We start from the raw sequence: 15559 nt of genomic DNA on the forward strand, positions 1-15559 counted from the left end.
CAGGCTAGACAGGGCTACATAGTGAGGCCCTGTCTCAAAACACAAAACCAAATAAAAGGTTTGCAGATCTTTATTTAGGCCTTCGTTGGTGTAGTCTTGAAGTAGGTTTCTCTGTCTCCCAAGTCTAATAAACATGACCATTGTGTTTATTTCTTGCAGGCTTTGATTCTGATAACTCTACAGGGGACTTTTCAGAGGCAAATAAAATCAGTGGGATGATTGATTTGGACACCAGCAAAAGTACTAGGAGTGGAAAAAGTGGGGAGAGACCACCACAAGAGAATGGAATTCAAAAACACAGGTAGGCTGTCTTACATGCATTGTTTCAGAATTTTCCAAAGTATATCTATGATCACTCCCATATGTACTATAAGGTATCCCCTTAGGTCTCATAAATTGAGCTGGTGCACCCCCAGTTCCAAGGTGACTCTTCCAGGCAGTCTAGCCACCAAAGTCTCATGAGACTTGCTGCCTGTCTGCTGGGGGCATGGAGACAGTGGGCAGTGTTTGTCCCAAAATGGCGTAGGGCCTGTGCATAACGTGACCCACAGACCTCACCCACAGACCCACCTGTCCCTCCAGACACCAGGTTAATTCTGTTGTCCCTTCTGTGTCTTACTGAGAAATGTTGCCCACTGAACCTGTAGGGACGGAAGGGTTTGATTAGTTGCTGCAGCAAAACTACATTCCATTTTTTCTTACCATGTTCATTTGTGTATCTAGACAATGATAACAGTGGTCATCATGGAAAGTTCTCAGTCTCTGTTAGGAAAAGCAGGAGTCCACAAGGGTGATCCTTGGGACATAGGCTTCCTTACACATATATTAAAAGATATTTGGGGTCTCAGTGGACCCTCCAGCCTCACTGCTGACCTTACACATGGACCCATTTACCTTCAGGGCAGGTTCCCTCAATGCCCAGGGTGCTCACCCTTCTCTTGTCCTACGCTCATGTGCTTAGTGGGTGCAGGAGCACATCACATGGGTTGTGAAGGCCTGTCTAAGGTAGCTTATGTTCACTCTATACCTCACCATCTCTCTCCTATGTGGTGATATATTGTGTACCCTAATAAACTTGCCTGAGGATCAGAGGACAAAGCCAGCCACTAGATTAGACATAGAGGTCAGGCAGTGGTGGCACACACCCTTAATTCTATCCCTCGGGAGGCAGAGATCTGTCTGGATCTCTGTGAGTTCAAGGCCACACTGGAAACAGAGCTAGGCAGTAGTGCACACACTTTTAATCCCAGTACTGGGAAGCACACACGCCTTTAATCCCAGGAAGTGACATGGCTGGGCAGAAAACAGTATGTAAGGCGTGAGGACACAGGAACTCACTCTCTTGAGGCTGAGGATTTCGTAGAGGTGAGAGTGGCTGGCTGCTCTGCCTCTCTGATCTTTCAGCTTCCACCCTGATATCTGGCTCTGGGTTTTTATTAAAAGACCATCTAAAATTCAAACAGCACTTCTAAGTGTACATCACCTTGTGATCAAACACATCACTGAGCTTGGGACCACTGCTTCATTCTCTGTCACCCTGATCTGATGCTTTGGCCTCTAAATGTACCTGGATCTTGAGATTCTCTCATGTCCACGCTGCATCAAGTATGCCACCTTCCCTCATTCTTCCTTCTAAGTACAGTGGTACTTATCACAGTCAGTGTTGGTGCCACCTCCGTTCTCTGCCTAAAGCTAATGTATCTGGGATTCATTCCTAGCCTCACAGCCCAGTCCCAAGGGGCTCTGAATAGTGCCCTGTTTGCTCACAGAAGTACTCCATCTTGGGCGTTGATCTACATGGTCACTGTGTTGAAATGAGGACTGACATCTCCCCTATCCCTTGTACTCAGACCTGTCCTCATTCACTCCTGGCTCTGTCTCCCCTGGTGCCTCTTGCTTTGAGTTCTACATCTAGAGCTGTGCATACCTAAGTTCTTCCCCATACTGCTGTCTCAGCCTGGAGCCTTGCCATCCTTCATGTCTTTTCCTATTGTTCCTTCCCATCTTGCAAGGGTTGTGTGTTAGTTATTTTCCTATTGCTGTTATAAACACCACAACCAAATCAGGACTAACAGTCCATCATCAGGGAAGCCAAGGCAGAGACCATGGAGGAATGCTGCTCACTGTGTTGCTCCCATGGCATGCTCAGTTTGCTTTCTCATGCAACCTAGGACCATCTGCCGAGGAGTGGCACTGCCCTCAGTGGGCTTGGCCCTCCCACATCAGTCATTAATCAAGGAAATGCCCTATATAGACTTGCGTATAGGCAGTCTGATAGAGGTATTTTCTCAATGGAGGTTCCTCTTCCCAGATAATCCTAGCTTCTGTCAAGCTGACAAAAACTAACCAGCACAGGTTGTATTCTTGGGACCTTACCCTGATCCTCTACAGAGCTATAATTTCCACTTGTGGCCCTCACAGTTTTCCATGTGCACAGCATTTCAGCTGTTTTTGGCAGCCCTGGTGCATAGTGCTCAGTAAACATTAAGATTTCTTTTCCTTTCCTGTTTTGTCTCAGGGCTTCCTTTCTCCCTCTTGTCTTGATTCAGTTACCCACATGAACCCTTTCTGAGGTCTTACCAGGCAGACCCCAACTGTCACCATCCCAGGATCAAAATGCCCAGTTAATGTTCTCTGGCTCAACTTCAGTGGAGTGTCATTGAGAATTCCACAGTAAAAACTAGAGTGGCCTCTAAGGGCTCAGAGCAGTCATGTTTATTATCTGAATGCTTGCTCTATGATGCCTTCTCTGCACTCCTGTGATGGGCCATATCCCTTCCCACAAGGCAGTCAGATCTCTACTGAGGCTTCTTCCTACTCCATGGAGACAGTGCTCAGTGTAGCCCACAGTTTCTGGAGGGAGCTATAGTCTGTCCCCAGGTAGCCAGAGCAGGAGTTGATAAAGTTACCTCTGGGCCCTTATGAGTGGAGGGTAGCTTGAGAAGGAGTGCACCTTGGGAAGATAGGTCTGTGTCAGAGGTTGGATAGCTAACTTTGGAGGGGATTTTCTTGACTCATTTCACTTTCTAGTCTCAGCTCTGCCCACCATCCTGGGGTTGGGCCGAAGCTCCTAAAGCAGGCAGTAGGGAAGCAAGCAGAGGGACTTCATTCTCATTGTCAGCCTTGTCTCCAGCTCACAGGAGAAAAACAGTGGCCTGGCCACTGCAGGGTCGGCTGAAGACTCCAAGGTTGCTATAACCAGTAACCATTACCAGGACTTAAAAACAGTGGTACAGACACCCTGCAGAGTCTCAGCTGTGACTGAAACTCTTCCAGTCATGCCGCTGTTCAGAGACACTGATATTTAGGTCTTGAGCAAAGATGGTGGTCTTGAGCAGTTCCTGTGAGAAATACATACTCCATTGGTTAATAAATGCCTATTGCTCTCAAATTACTCACAGGACAGCCCTTCCTGCCCCCATGTTCACCAGAAGCGATTTCAGCGTGTGGAGTATCCTGAAAAAATGCATTGGTTTGGTGAGTGAAGATAACTCATTTGAAGCATGGAGATTAGGTATTAATTCCCATGAGATTTGCACTATTGGTATCTAAGAGAATGTACGCTGTATATTTATATTCATGAAATTAAGATAACAAGGCAGGGAAGGAACAAATGCATAAGGGGAAGGGAAACAACATAACATAGGAACAGCAGGTGGTAGGAGACATTCCGTAAGGCCTTTTTCCTGGTGCTCTGAAATTGCTCTGAAAATTTGCTTATGGCCTGAACACCTTCTGCATGTGAGCAGGTGGGCCCTAGCCACACACTAGGCTCCAGATAGCTTCTGTCAAGTCCTGAGGCTTTGTGTCAGGAAGTGTCTAGTAGCCATTAACTTTCCGTATGGTCGTCTTTGACTATTAGAAGCTAGTGTGCTCATATGGCTTGGGCACTTTTCATGCATAAACCAGCACTTGGCAACAAGACACTCAAGTAACAGGGTCCAGAAGTGCACACTGCCAGATTTCAGATGTGCCTGCCTGCATTCTTTTAATGTCGTTTTTGTTGTTGTTTGTGATTATTTCTATACTTTCTTCCCAGAGAAAACTTCACTTCCTCCCAACCTTTTATTTTAAATAACTTCAGACTGATTCAAGGTAGATAGATTGGTATGGGGTTGACATTAGAAGCTGGAAGAACACATAATTAGAGATTCTCTTTTGGGCAGGAGCACACAGAAGTTAGGAGCTCTTGTCTGTCTTCATTCAGAATTGTATAGTGTCCATACATCTTACTGGGGATGTTGACCTTACCTTAATTGCTTGATTGTATATCCCTACTGCAAAGTTTTCCTGTTTTTTTATCAGTGATTATGTATGGGTCTGGGAGAATCATGTAGGCTCATCTGTTTCATTTTTGATTTTTACAGATTCTTTTTATAATGTTCTTTCAAAATATGGGTCCAAAGTCAAATTCATTAAATATGTGTTAGTCTGTTTTATGTTGCCTGTACTACAATACCGTAGAGTAGGTGAACTGTAAGGAAAGATTGGCTTGCCAGGCATGGCAGCGCACACTTTTAATCCCAGCACTTGGGAGGCAGAGGCAGGCGGATCTCTGTGAGTTTGAGGTCAGCCTGCTCTACAGAGTGTGTTCCAGGACACCCAGAGCTGTTGTTACACAGAGAAACCATGTTTTAAAAAAAGGAAAGAGGATTATTCTTAGCTGCTCTGGAGGTACAAGGCCAAGGGCATGCATCTGGTGATGCCTTCAATGCTGACAGAACTATGTGGTAGCATAGGACATCATGTGGGGGAGACAGGGACGTGACGTGTACAGTTGTATGTCTGTTGGTCTCTCTTCCTGTTTTTTGTTTGTTTGCTTGCTTATAAGTACTAGGGATTAAATCCAAAGCCTCAGATGCATTCTACCACTGTGCTATTTCCCTAACCCTTGCCCTGTTCTTTTATTATTATTAATTATATTTATTTATGTGCACACATGTGCATGTGGAAGTCAGAGGACAGCTTGCAGGAATGAATTCTCTCTTATAGTGTACATGCTGAACCATCTCACCAGCTCCCTTGCCCTGTTCTTACTTAGCTACCATAGTCAACCATGGAGGCTCCACCCAATGACTTTACCTAATCTTAATGGCTTCCCAGAGGACTGGCATTCAACACTATAGATGGATTAAATGTCATTCTCTTAATTCTTCAGAGTTAATTGCTGAAACCTTGGGATACTAAGACCACATCCAGAGCATGGCAGTGTGTCCTAGGAAGCTCAGCTTCCTGTCTTTGTCCCTCTCCACAAATAGCTGTCACCCACCCTCAAAGTCTCTTACCCCATGTCCCACACCCTGAATTATGTCTTAAGTCTTCTCCCCATGCCTTCAGAGAGGCAATAGGCTTTTCTTTATTCCTATTCCCACTCAGCTGCCAATTCTTAAGTGATCTTGTAACTACTTCATGCCCCTTTCTTGGTTGTCTTTCAGTTTAGTGGGACGGTGCCCTGTTTTGGACATTAGACCATTTTTAGCTTTTGGCCGACCAAAGCGGGTTACAGGGGCTAGCCCTGCATGTATGCTTGCTGAGGCTCAGAAATGGATGCCCAGACATGGGATTGCTAGATCAAAGGAAAGATGTGTTAGCATTTTGCTAGCTGTAGTCAAGACTGCTTTGTATGCTATATTACTGTACCCAGCAGCAGGGGTGGAGCCTGGCCTGTGGAACCCAAAGCTGAGGGTTTAGAGTAGAGAAGCGGTGTACATGCAAGTGCGTGTGAGCCCAGTTAGCCTTCCTCTTGCTGGGGACCTTCTGTGTTTCTTCCTGCCCGCTGCTGACCTCTCTGACCTCTTGCACTGTGGGCTCAACTTTACTTGACAGGTATGTAATGCACAGAAAGCGTATGAAGCCTTGTCTTTTCTTGCCTTTCTGCTTTTCTGGCTGCCGTCTCAGAGTTTCTTCCCTTAGCTCTCTTGTACTTGTTCTTGATGTGGTGGATGTAGTCATAAGCTTCTTTCCTTCCTGATGATCCTTATGCAACTTCCTTGTGGTTTTGGTCACCTCTATATGTCAGAAGTCACCTGACTTGTAACTCCTGTCTCAGCATTCTATCCAGCACCCTCATATTCCGAGATATCCATTCGTCTCTCAGTTTGGCATGTAGCCTCTGTGAGGAGCCTGACTCTGGTTCACAGTCTGAGTTCAGGTTGTCAGTGGGATCTGCCTAGATCAGCATTGTAAACAAGGCCCTAACTTTTCCCAGAATGCCATCTCCCAGAACCTGGCTAAGAAGGCTGTTTTGTTGGTAATTTGCTGAGCATAGCACCTCCCCCAGGGCACTCTGTCAATCTCTGTGCCTTGACATTCGTGACATTTGGGACTAGTGAGAGCAAAGGGATCATTCTAGCTTACAATACAGAAAGTCTGAAAATCAACCTAAGATCCAAAGCTTGTCCTTGTTCCTGGAGCATCTGAGCCTTCTCTGTTATAAAAAAGCTCCACTTCCCTTCTGGAAGCCCTTCTATTTTTTTCTATTAATGCCTTTCTAGAAGCCCAGCTCAGGAATAGCTCCTGCAGACCTTTGTCCTCTGTGCATGAACTCGGGAGGCAGGAGCTGCAGCCTCACTTCTGCTCCATGGTGCTTGAGAAAAGATTCCTGAGTCACCTTTGCAGACTCCGAAATGCCTTCCAAGCAAAGCCACATTGTAGAAAGACTTGCCTGCCAGCTAAAGTTTCAGGGTTTTTTTTTTTTTGGTCTGGTTTTTATGTTTTGAGATAGTGTTTCTCTGTGTAGCCCTTGCTGCCCTGATACTTGTTCTGTAGACCAGACTGTCCTTGAACTTACAGATTACAGAGATCTGCCTGTCTCTTCGTCTGGAGTGCTGGGATTAAAGGTGTGTGCCACCATTACCTAGCAAGGGCAAGTTCTAATAGTGGGGCTGGTACCACTCATCCAGAGTGGGTGAAGGGAGATAAGGTGGCTCTCTGGGAGCTCCTGTGATCACTGCATGTGATGCAGGTGGTGAGTGGCCCCCAGGCCTGGGAGATGGAGAACTGCCCTGGTTGCCCCTCAGGAAGACATTCCATGTTGGCTAAGGTGGAAGCCAGTGCTCACAACAGATAGGTTGCCCACAGAGGGTTTCTAAAATCTTGTCTGTATGGGAGTTTGAGGGTGTGATCCTTGGAGCACTCCCAGAAGCCTCGGAAACCCAACCAGGTGTCTTTTTGGCTCCCTCTAGGAGCTGTCCAAGATCACAATGCCAATTGCCTTCAATGAGCCACTGAGCTTCCTGCAACGGATCACGGAGTACATGGAGCACGTGTACCTCATTCATAAAGCCTCAAGTCAGCCTCAGACCCTGGAGAGGATGCAGGTGGGCACTGCATATGCCTGTGAGGACAGTCCTGATGCCACAGCTGTTTGACTGACTGACCCCATGGTTGTAGGGACCCAGGTATCCTGCTGGTGAGCTATCTGGAAGAATTGTATTCTCTCTAGGTATCTGGCCAGAACTCCTAGCAGTGAGCCTCACAGAGTTGGCTTCCCTCTGGCATCTCAGTGCCACTGCCTTATGTGTGTATATATGCTTACGTGATGGGTATTTACGTGTGTGTGTGTGTGTGTGTGTGTGTGTGTGTGTGTGTGTGTGTGTGTGTTCATACTCCTGTATGGAAAGGAGTGCCAGTGTGTGAGACAGACACATGGACATTGCTCCAGCATCTGCAGGGTGTGCAGGAGAAAACATGTTGTTCCCTCTTTTTGTGACTTTTAGGAAGTAGTGCCTAACAGTGGTGTTTCTCCAGAAGTTCTATAATCTTAAACAAACAAACAAACAAAAAACCTTGTGAAAAATAAATAAATATGAAAAACCATTGTGGGTGGAAACCCGAGAAGTCGGCAGAGTAGAGTGATGCTGACTAAATGCCTGTGACTGACGCCTTGTGAGGAGCTTTACTCATTTGCTGGACTGCCTGAAGCTTTCTGATCCATCTTTGAATTGTTTGCAGTCTGTAGCTGCCTTTGCGGTCTCAGCTGTGGCTTCCCAGTGGGAGAGAACTGGCAAACCCTTCAACCCGCTCTTGGGGGAGACGTATGAGTTGATCAGGTAAGGGGAGTTCATCATGAACGTCTTGAAGGGCTCTTGGTTGACAGAAGAGCTCAGTTCTCTCTTTAGCATTGATTCCTCAGATTAGGATAGATGCTTGGGATTAGGAGGTACTGAAGTATTTGGAATGCTGTGGGTAAGAAGGTGTTCACACACGTGGAATGTGATGTTAATGATGGACTAGAACCCTGGTACCGTAAGAAGGGTTGGCATAGATTCTTAGTGCAGAGGGCTCAAGGATGGAGGCCATGTTATGTAGACTACTAGTGGTATATGTATACTACATGGTCTAGACATGAGGAGTCACTAGTTCTCAAAAAGAACGGAGCCAGAACTAATAATAGGTCTGTGCCATTTGCTGCAGCACTTTGATGAGAGAGAAATAACCCAAGGAGAGGGAAAACTGCTCAAGTCTCTATTTAGTCCATGCCTGTGCTGCAGGGTCTCAGGAATGGTTGGACAGGCCCCAAGAGTTAGCTTCTTGAAGAATTAGTCTGTGAATGTTTGCTGAAATCCCTTTGTGTAGTTTCTTCTGGTTAGTATTATGCCTCTTGGGGCCTTTAGAATGTGAGGCTTCCAGGGTATTGGGGTCAGGGCAGATGGAGGTAAATGCTCCTGCACATGAGCAGTGTATAACCCCTCCATCCTCATCCTTGGACTTAGTAGATCTCTGAGCCTAGGCCCTGAATCCTACATCATTTGGATGGTGGGGAGCCTCTAGAGGGCTGGACTGGGAGATTGTTGCTACCTGCTTTGTCAACTCTGGGCCTCCTGCAGTTATGCAGAAAACTGTCCTGGAGATGCTGCTGTGGTGACACCGACCACATGTCACATACCCCTGGTGCGTTTTCACTTCAGCCTTGCTTGAGCCTTCAGGGACTAGTCACTGAGTGTGTACAGTTCCTAGTGGGCCCATTTGTGCTCTTCAGGATCATTCTTAGTCTACCACTCTGGGACCTATCGTTCTATGCTGCATTTGTGGCCGATATAGTATTGTGCTTATGCCTCAGGAATGTGGAGAACAACCGAGTAATTTACTAGATAGATCTTCTCTGATGGGGGAAGAAAGTTGCTGGAAGGATTTAGATGGGGTATTCTCATTGGCTGGCAGAATGGTTATTTGACACAGGCCACGGGCTGCAGGCAGGAGAGCCAGCACCTGCCACCTGCTCTGATACCTTTTCTGCAGAGAAGAGTTCTACCGCTGCCCTGGAAGTCAGAGTCAGCTGGTAATTTGGGGGATTCACTCAATGGAGTCTGTTGGTGTTTTAGCCATGATAATGTAATGTTCTATATAGAATGTGGCAGTGCCAGAAGTAGAAAACAGTCCGATGTAACCTGCCAAAGACAAATGGTGTCCACATCTTCATAGGTTTTCCTGTGTGTGAGATGTTAATTGATGACTGTTGCATTGTATCGTGATCATTTTCCTTAGCTGGACATGTGGCTTACGCCTTAATCCTATTACTTGGGAGACAGAGGCAGACAGATTTCTGAGTTTGAGGCCAACCTAGTCTACAAAGTGAGTTCCATGACAGCCAGGGATGTCTCAAAAACAAACAATAAAGCCATAATCATTTTCCTTGATGTTAGAGTTTCATTTCTTTTTTCTTTTTCTTTTTTGGTTTTTTCAAGACAGGGTTTCTCTGTGTAGCCCTGGCCATCCTGAAACTCACTAGACCAGGCTGGCCTCAAACTCAGAGATCCATCTGCCTCTGCTTCTCAAGTGCTGGGATTAAAGGCATGCGCCACCGCCTGGCATATTATAGTTTTCTAAATGGTAGTTTCTTGTTGATTCTAAGGCCTGTTTTTCTGGTTGCAGTGTTCCTATGTCATAGTTTAATTTGTACCATTTTTTCTTTGTCATAAAAGTAGTGATACGTTGTTGATCAGTCAATGAATTCAGAGGACAGTTTCTCTGAAACTTTGGTTCTTGGGCTTTCTGCTGGTGTGTTGTGTGATGATAAGCATTTTCTGTAGTGTTTGGTTGTGGGATCCTGGCACTGGCCTGTCTCAGGTGAGCCTGCCTTTAGTGTGCAAATGGTTTCACTGTCTGTTCCTGGGCCTGTTACCCTGATGGTCTTTTCTTCAGCTCTGGAATCTATCCATCTGGGGAGTAATTGTCATTTTTGTTCATGCAGGCTCTTTGGGGACCTGCTAAGATATTGCACTGTAGTTTGGAAAAGTAAAAAACATGCTAGCTCCAGCCCCTGGTCTTCTCACACTCAGCCAGTAAGGAGCTATCTAGAGCACCACTGTGATATGATATTGGCTTGCAGTGGCCAAGCTCCTTGCTCTCCAACTTCCATTTTTTTCTGAAAAAGTTGGACTGGTCAGGAGAGAGTCTGATGTGATGAGGAACAGAAAATTGAGGTCCGTAAAAAAAATTCTAAAAAAGGAGGGAGGCTCTGGAAAGATGGCTTGGTGGTTAAAAGCACTGGCTACTCTTCCAGAGGACCAGGTTCAACTCCCAGCACCCACATGGCAACTAAAAACTGTCTCTAACTTCAAGATCTGACACCCTCATACAGACATACATGCAGGCAAAATACCAATGCAAGTAAAATAAAAATTAAAACAAAAAAAAAAAAGAAAAAAAAACTGAGGCCCAAATGAGAGGGAAACTGGCCCCAAGCACCATTTTTTTTAAAAAACATTTTTAAAAATTATTATTTTAAGGCTGAGCAGTGCTGGCACACACCTTTAGTCCCAGCACTCAGGAGGCAGAGGCAGGCGGATCTCTGTGAGTTCGAGGCCAGCCTGGTCTACTGAGAAACCCTGTCTTGAAAAACAAAATAAACAAACAAAAATATTAGTTTACGTGTATAAATGTTTGGGCTGCCTGAAGTGAACTATATGTGAGCCTGGTACTTGAAGAAGCCAAAAGATGGCATCAGATTCCCTGAAACTGGAGTTAGGGGTGGTTGTGATCTGCCATGTGGGTTCTGGGAATTGAACCTGGGTCTTTTGGAAGAACAGCCAGTGCTCTTAGCCACTAAGCTGTTATCTCTCCAGCCCCCGCAAGTGTCACTCTTAAGGATGTAGCTTTGTCTGAATTGGTGAAGTGGTTCTTTTCCTTTTCTAGACACTTCTGAGAGGAGCTGCCATTGCTGGCCACCTACAAGCCCTTCACATACCAAGATTTGAGGTTCAAATCTTGTCTAGCTGTCAGGAAGTTATTAAAATATATTTGAAAAGATAAGATAGGAGCCCAGGAGTGGTGGTACATGCCTTTAATCCTACCACTCAGAAGGCAGAGAGAGGCAGATTTCTGAGTTTGAGGCCAGCCTGATCTATAAGAGTTCCAGGACAGCCAGAGCTAGCTACACAAAGAAACCCTGTCTCAAAAATGAGAAAGATACATAATAAATAAACAAATCTTAAAAAAGAAACAAAGAAAGAAAAAAGAAACAAAGAAGGAAAGGAAGGAAGGAAGGAAGTGGTTAAGAGCACTGACTGTTCTTCCAAAGGTCCTGAGTTCAATTCCCAGCAACCACATGGTGGCTCACAACCATCTGTAATGAGATCTGATGCCCTCTTCTAGTCTGCAGTCATATGTGCAGGCAGAACACTGTATACATAATAAATAAATAAATAAATCTTTAAAAAATGAGAGGGAGAGAGAGAGGAAGGGAGGGAGAAAGAGAATAGAAGGCAAGAAATTCTGGATAATTTAAAAAAAACAACAACTTTTTGAGCTAGGCATGGTGGCTCATACCTACATTCTAGCACTTAGGAGGTTTGGGCAAGAGGATTATAAGTTCCAGGCCAGCTTGGGCTATATAGCATGAACCTGTCTCAACAAAAAGGAAAAAAAAAAAGCAGCAACAGCAGCCACTGTATGGATGAGAGATTAGGAATAGCCTGAAGTGCTGAATGGATGTAAGACAGGAAGCTTAACCTGACTTGGATTTAGTTTCACAGGCTGCCAGGAAAACCCCCTCACACTCAGTTTGGCATGTGTTCCTCTCCACGCTTGCTGGTTGGTATCTCCACACTGAGCTTCCTTGACACTAAGTGGCCCTGCTCTACAGTACTGTGCAGACCTGGCTGTGTACAGCATCCTTCATCCTTCAAACCCCTCTTGAACAGCTAAAAATATACTTGCTTTTCTTAGACAAGTATTCATTTTGTAGATTACATACCTTGGCAGGCAACCTTTTAAAATCTAATTTTTCAACTTTCCTTCCTCTGTAATGATTGGGAATTCTGATTCCAGCTACGTTAGTAATTATGTGGTTTAGCTTTTGTAATTCTTAATGACTACAACTGTAGGTGTATTCATAGTTCCGGAACAATTAAAAACTGACATTTTTATTGAATAAGGGAGTCTGCTAAAAATCCTATTTCCTGGCCAGGAATATTTTGGGATCTAAGACATTCCATCATAGAAGTTTTGGGAGCCTGTACAAAGGCTGGACAGGAGCACCCCTTCATAGGCTTTAGATTCACTTGGGTTGTCCTTGGGAGATGGAAATGAGACTTTGGGATTGTTGTTGGCCTGGCTGATGGCTGTAAGGCTCAGGTGTCTGTCAGTGGAATAAGCAGGAGGCCAGATGGAGGCTCCCTCCCAGTAGTGTGTGTGGTATGTGGCCAGATATGCAACCTGAGAGGTTTTTGCTGGGTATTTCTGCTGCCTATCACAGCTGGAGGCTCCTGGGCCCAGAGCCTATATCAGCTGCTAGGGGAGGGCAGAGCATGCCAAGTGGCTGATGAAGCTGGCGGGTGAGTTGGCGGCCCTTTGTTATTGCTGTCATTAATGTGGCTTTTTCTCTTCCCCTTCCATTCTCCTTTCTGGACCTAGGGAAGACTTAGGATTCAGATTTATATCTGAACAGGTCAGTCACCACCCTCCTATTAGTGCATTTTATTCAGAAGGTCTCAACCAAGACTTCATGTTCCACGGTTCCATTTACCCAAAGCTGAAGTTTTGGGGCAAGAGTGTCGAGGCAGAGCCCCGGGGGACCATCACACTGGAGCTTCTCAAGTGAGTAACAAGAGCAAGCAAGAGTAATGAGTTCCCTGTTTGACTGGGAGGAAGTTATCCCCTCCATGTCTCATAAGGCTTCTTTCTGGGGAGATCCCTACCTTTTGTGGACTGACAGACAGCCTTTCTGCCAGCAGCATTTCTTCTTCTGCTAGGCTTCCTGGTGAGGTGAGTTCCTCTGCCGCCAGTGTGGATGAGTCTCAGATTCCTCTCACACACTGACTGGAGCCACTCACTTTTAGCCATCAACTGTTGCTGCATGACAGCCCCCAACCCAGCAGCCATCACTGCTAGCTTGGCTCCTTATCTCTAGGCTGCACCTAGACACACTGGCCCTGGGTCAGAAAGAGCTTCATTCTCGGTCATAGACTCCCTCTTCTCCAGTGGCGGTCCTCCTTCCTTAGGCAGAGGAACCCTGTAGAGAGAGCAGCTAAGACAGGAGATACAAAAGCTCCTCTTTGGCCACATACACACACCTCTGCTTGCTGATGGTCACACAGGCATGTCTGTTTGTACATATGAAGTTGAGTGACTAGAGGTGAGGACCGCTGGACATCCCTCTTAGAGGCTGTCCAGCCCAGCTCCCATCAGAGATGCTCAGCCAGTAGCAAGTCTCCAGCATATGCTAGAGTTTGGAACCCGCTGCAGCCCCACAGGCCAGGGGTTCAGTTGCTACAGTGGTTCTCTATTATCAGCCTACCGTGGGGGAGCACCGATGTCACATTTGCTCTGCACTGGCCATTTGCCAGACAGTTTTAAGAACCCATGGGCAGGCTGGGTCTAGTTGAGCACACCTTCAATCCCCACACTCAGGAGACCAAGGCAGTTGGATCTGTCTGAGTTAAAGGCCAAGCCTGGTATACATAGTGAGCTTTAAGACAATCAAGGCTGCAAAGTGAGACCCTATCTCAAAAATTGAACAACAACAAGGATCTATACATCTCCCCAGGAACACAGAAGCAGGCTCATGAGGGAAGCACCTGTGGTGAATACCAGCTGCTGGGCCTTTGTCATGGTAGTTAGTCTTTGTTTTGGGAGTTGAGGTGGGCACAATTGGTAAGCTGCAAATGCTTTTGTGAAACATGTTTGGGTTCTACTTGGACCATTTGAGAGAGTCCAGATATGTGTCCTCAACCACCCTGTGTCAAGCTGCTTTTGCCTTCAGTCATGGCTCCTTGATGTAGCCTCCCATAGGTACAAGTCTAGGCACCACGGTGTTTCATGCTGTGAGGTTGTGGGGCAGGGTCATTTCAAAGGAAGAGTTGAGTGTTAACAGCAGCAACGCTCTCCTCCTGCACTCCCCACATCCAGGCTGCGGAGGGACCATGATTCTCACAAGCCTTTCCTCTTGGCAGCTTCCCAGGAGAGCTGTCTCTCTTTTGTTTTAGTCTTCCTTTATTGCTTATTAACTTGTCGTGACATTTAAGTAGAAAGCTTTGTTGATGCTACAAAGGAAAGGAGAAATAAATTTCAGATGCATGCTGACTAAATAGCCTGCACTGGGAAGACTTCAAAGCACTGCTTTGCTCTCAGACAGTTTTTTGCTCTCAGAAAGGTCTGGTTTTGACTGGTCATGGCCTTCTGGGTCACCCAGGTTCTGAGCTTCACTGCCATGTCTTGTTTTTGGTGCTTTCACAGACATAATGAAGCCTACACGTGGACCAACCCCACCTGCTGTGTACACAATGTCATCCTTGGGCAGCTGTGGATCGAACAGTATGGGATAGTGGAGATCCTGAATCACAGGTGACAGGCCCATCTGTGTATTGGGGATGGTGGTTCTGAGCCAGAGGTGACAGGCCAGGCTGTATATGGCAAGACAAGCCGTGATGAACTGACTGACCTAAAGGGAGCTGTCTCTGTCTGCATTCCTTCTCTCTGGGCTTCTAGCCCTTTATTCCTGTCCCTCAGCTTCTTCCTTCCTGTAATGGGGCCCCTAGACATGGTGTCTGGCTAGATTTAGTTCTGTTTGGTATTGAAATAATCAGGAATGTCCCATGTTGACTGACTGTTTTTTTGTTATCATTGTTAATTTATTTAAAAGTGTAAAGTGCAGCTAAGTATTGTCTGTGAAGGTGAAAAATGTGATCACTATGCCCAAAAAGATCTAGGCTTACAGCTGGAAGCTTACGACTCACTGGCTTTGCTTGTTAACACCTTAGTGAGTGATAATTTATAAATCATAAAATTCACCTATTTTCTAAATGGACACTGAAGTGATATTTTAGAAAATTATCTAGTTGCACAAACAATCACCCCAAGTCAGTTACAGAGCCTTTCTGTCAAGGAGCAAAGCCCCTTGTGATGTTAACCATTACTCAGGGCCTCCTTTCCTAGGTGGCCAAGTCTTTTTCTCTTCCCCTGTAGCTTGTTTTACGTAAACAGATGCCTGTGTTTGTTCCCACAGAACTGGAGATAAGTGTATACTTCACTTCAAGCCATGTGGACTGTTTGGAAAGGAACTTCACAGAGTAGAAGGGTACATTCAAGACAAAAAGTAAGTCTACTCATTGATGCCCTG

General features: G+C 45.8%; 1 protein-coding gene across 8 annotated transcripts in view; it reads left to right on the top strand.

Moving 5' to 3' along the window:
- Osbpl2 (oxysterol binding protein like 2) overlaps positions 1–15559 on the top strand; it is a 50355-nt gene that overhangs the window by 22848 nt on the left and 11948 nt on the right. For 5 of the 8 annotated variants that reach the window (XM_042276927.2, XM_076571338.1, XM_076571337.1 and 2 more), the window contains 7 exons: positions 160–301; positions 3402–3477; positions 7185–7319; positions 7954–8051; positions 12856–13038; positions 14677–14784; positions 15446–15535. In XM_042276927.2, the coding sequence (XP_042132861.1) occupies positions 160–301; positions 3402–3477; positions 7185–7319; positions 7954–8051; positions 12856–13038; positions 14677–14784; positions 15446–15535 (832 nt within the window). The remainder of the gene's footprint in view (positions 1–159; positions 302–3401; positions 3478–7184; positions 7320–7953; positions 8052–12855; positions 13039–14676; positions 14785–15445; positions 15536–15559) is intronic. The other 3 variants (XM_076571341.1, XM_076571340.1, XM_076571342.1) reach the window with 1 other exon arrangement.

This window comes from Peromyscus maniculatus, chromosome 4 (genome assembly GCF_049852395.1).
Source record: "Peromyscus maniculatus bairdii isolate BWxNUB_F1_BW_parent chromosome 4, HU_Pman_BW_mat_3.1, whole genome shotgun sequence".
Classification (NCBI taxonomy): Eukaryota; Metazoa; Chordata; class Mammalia; order Rodentia; family Cricetidae; genus Peromyscus; species Peromyscus maniculatus.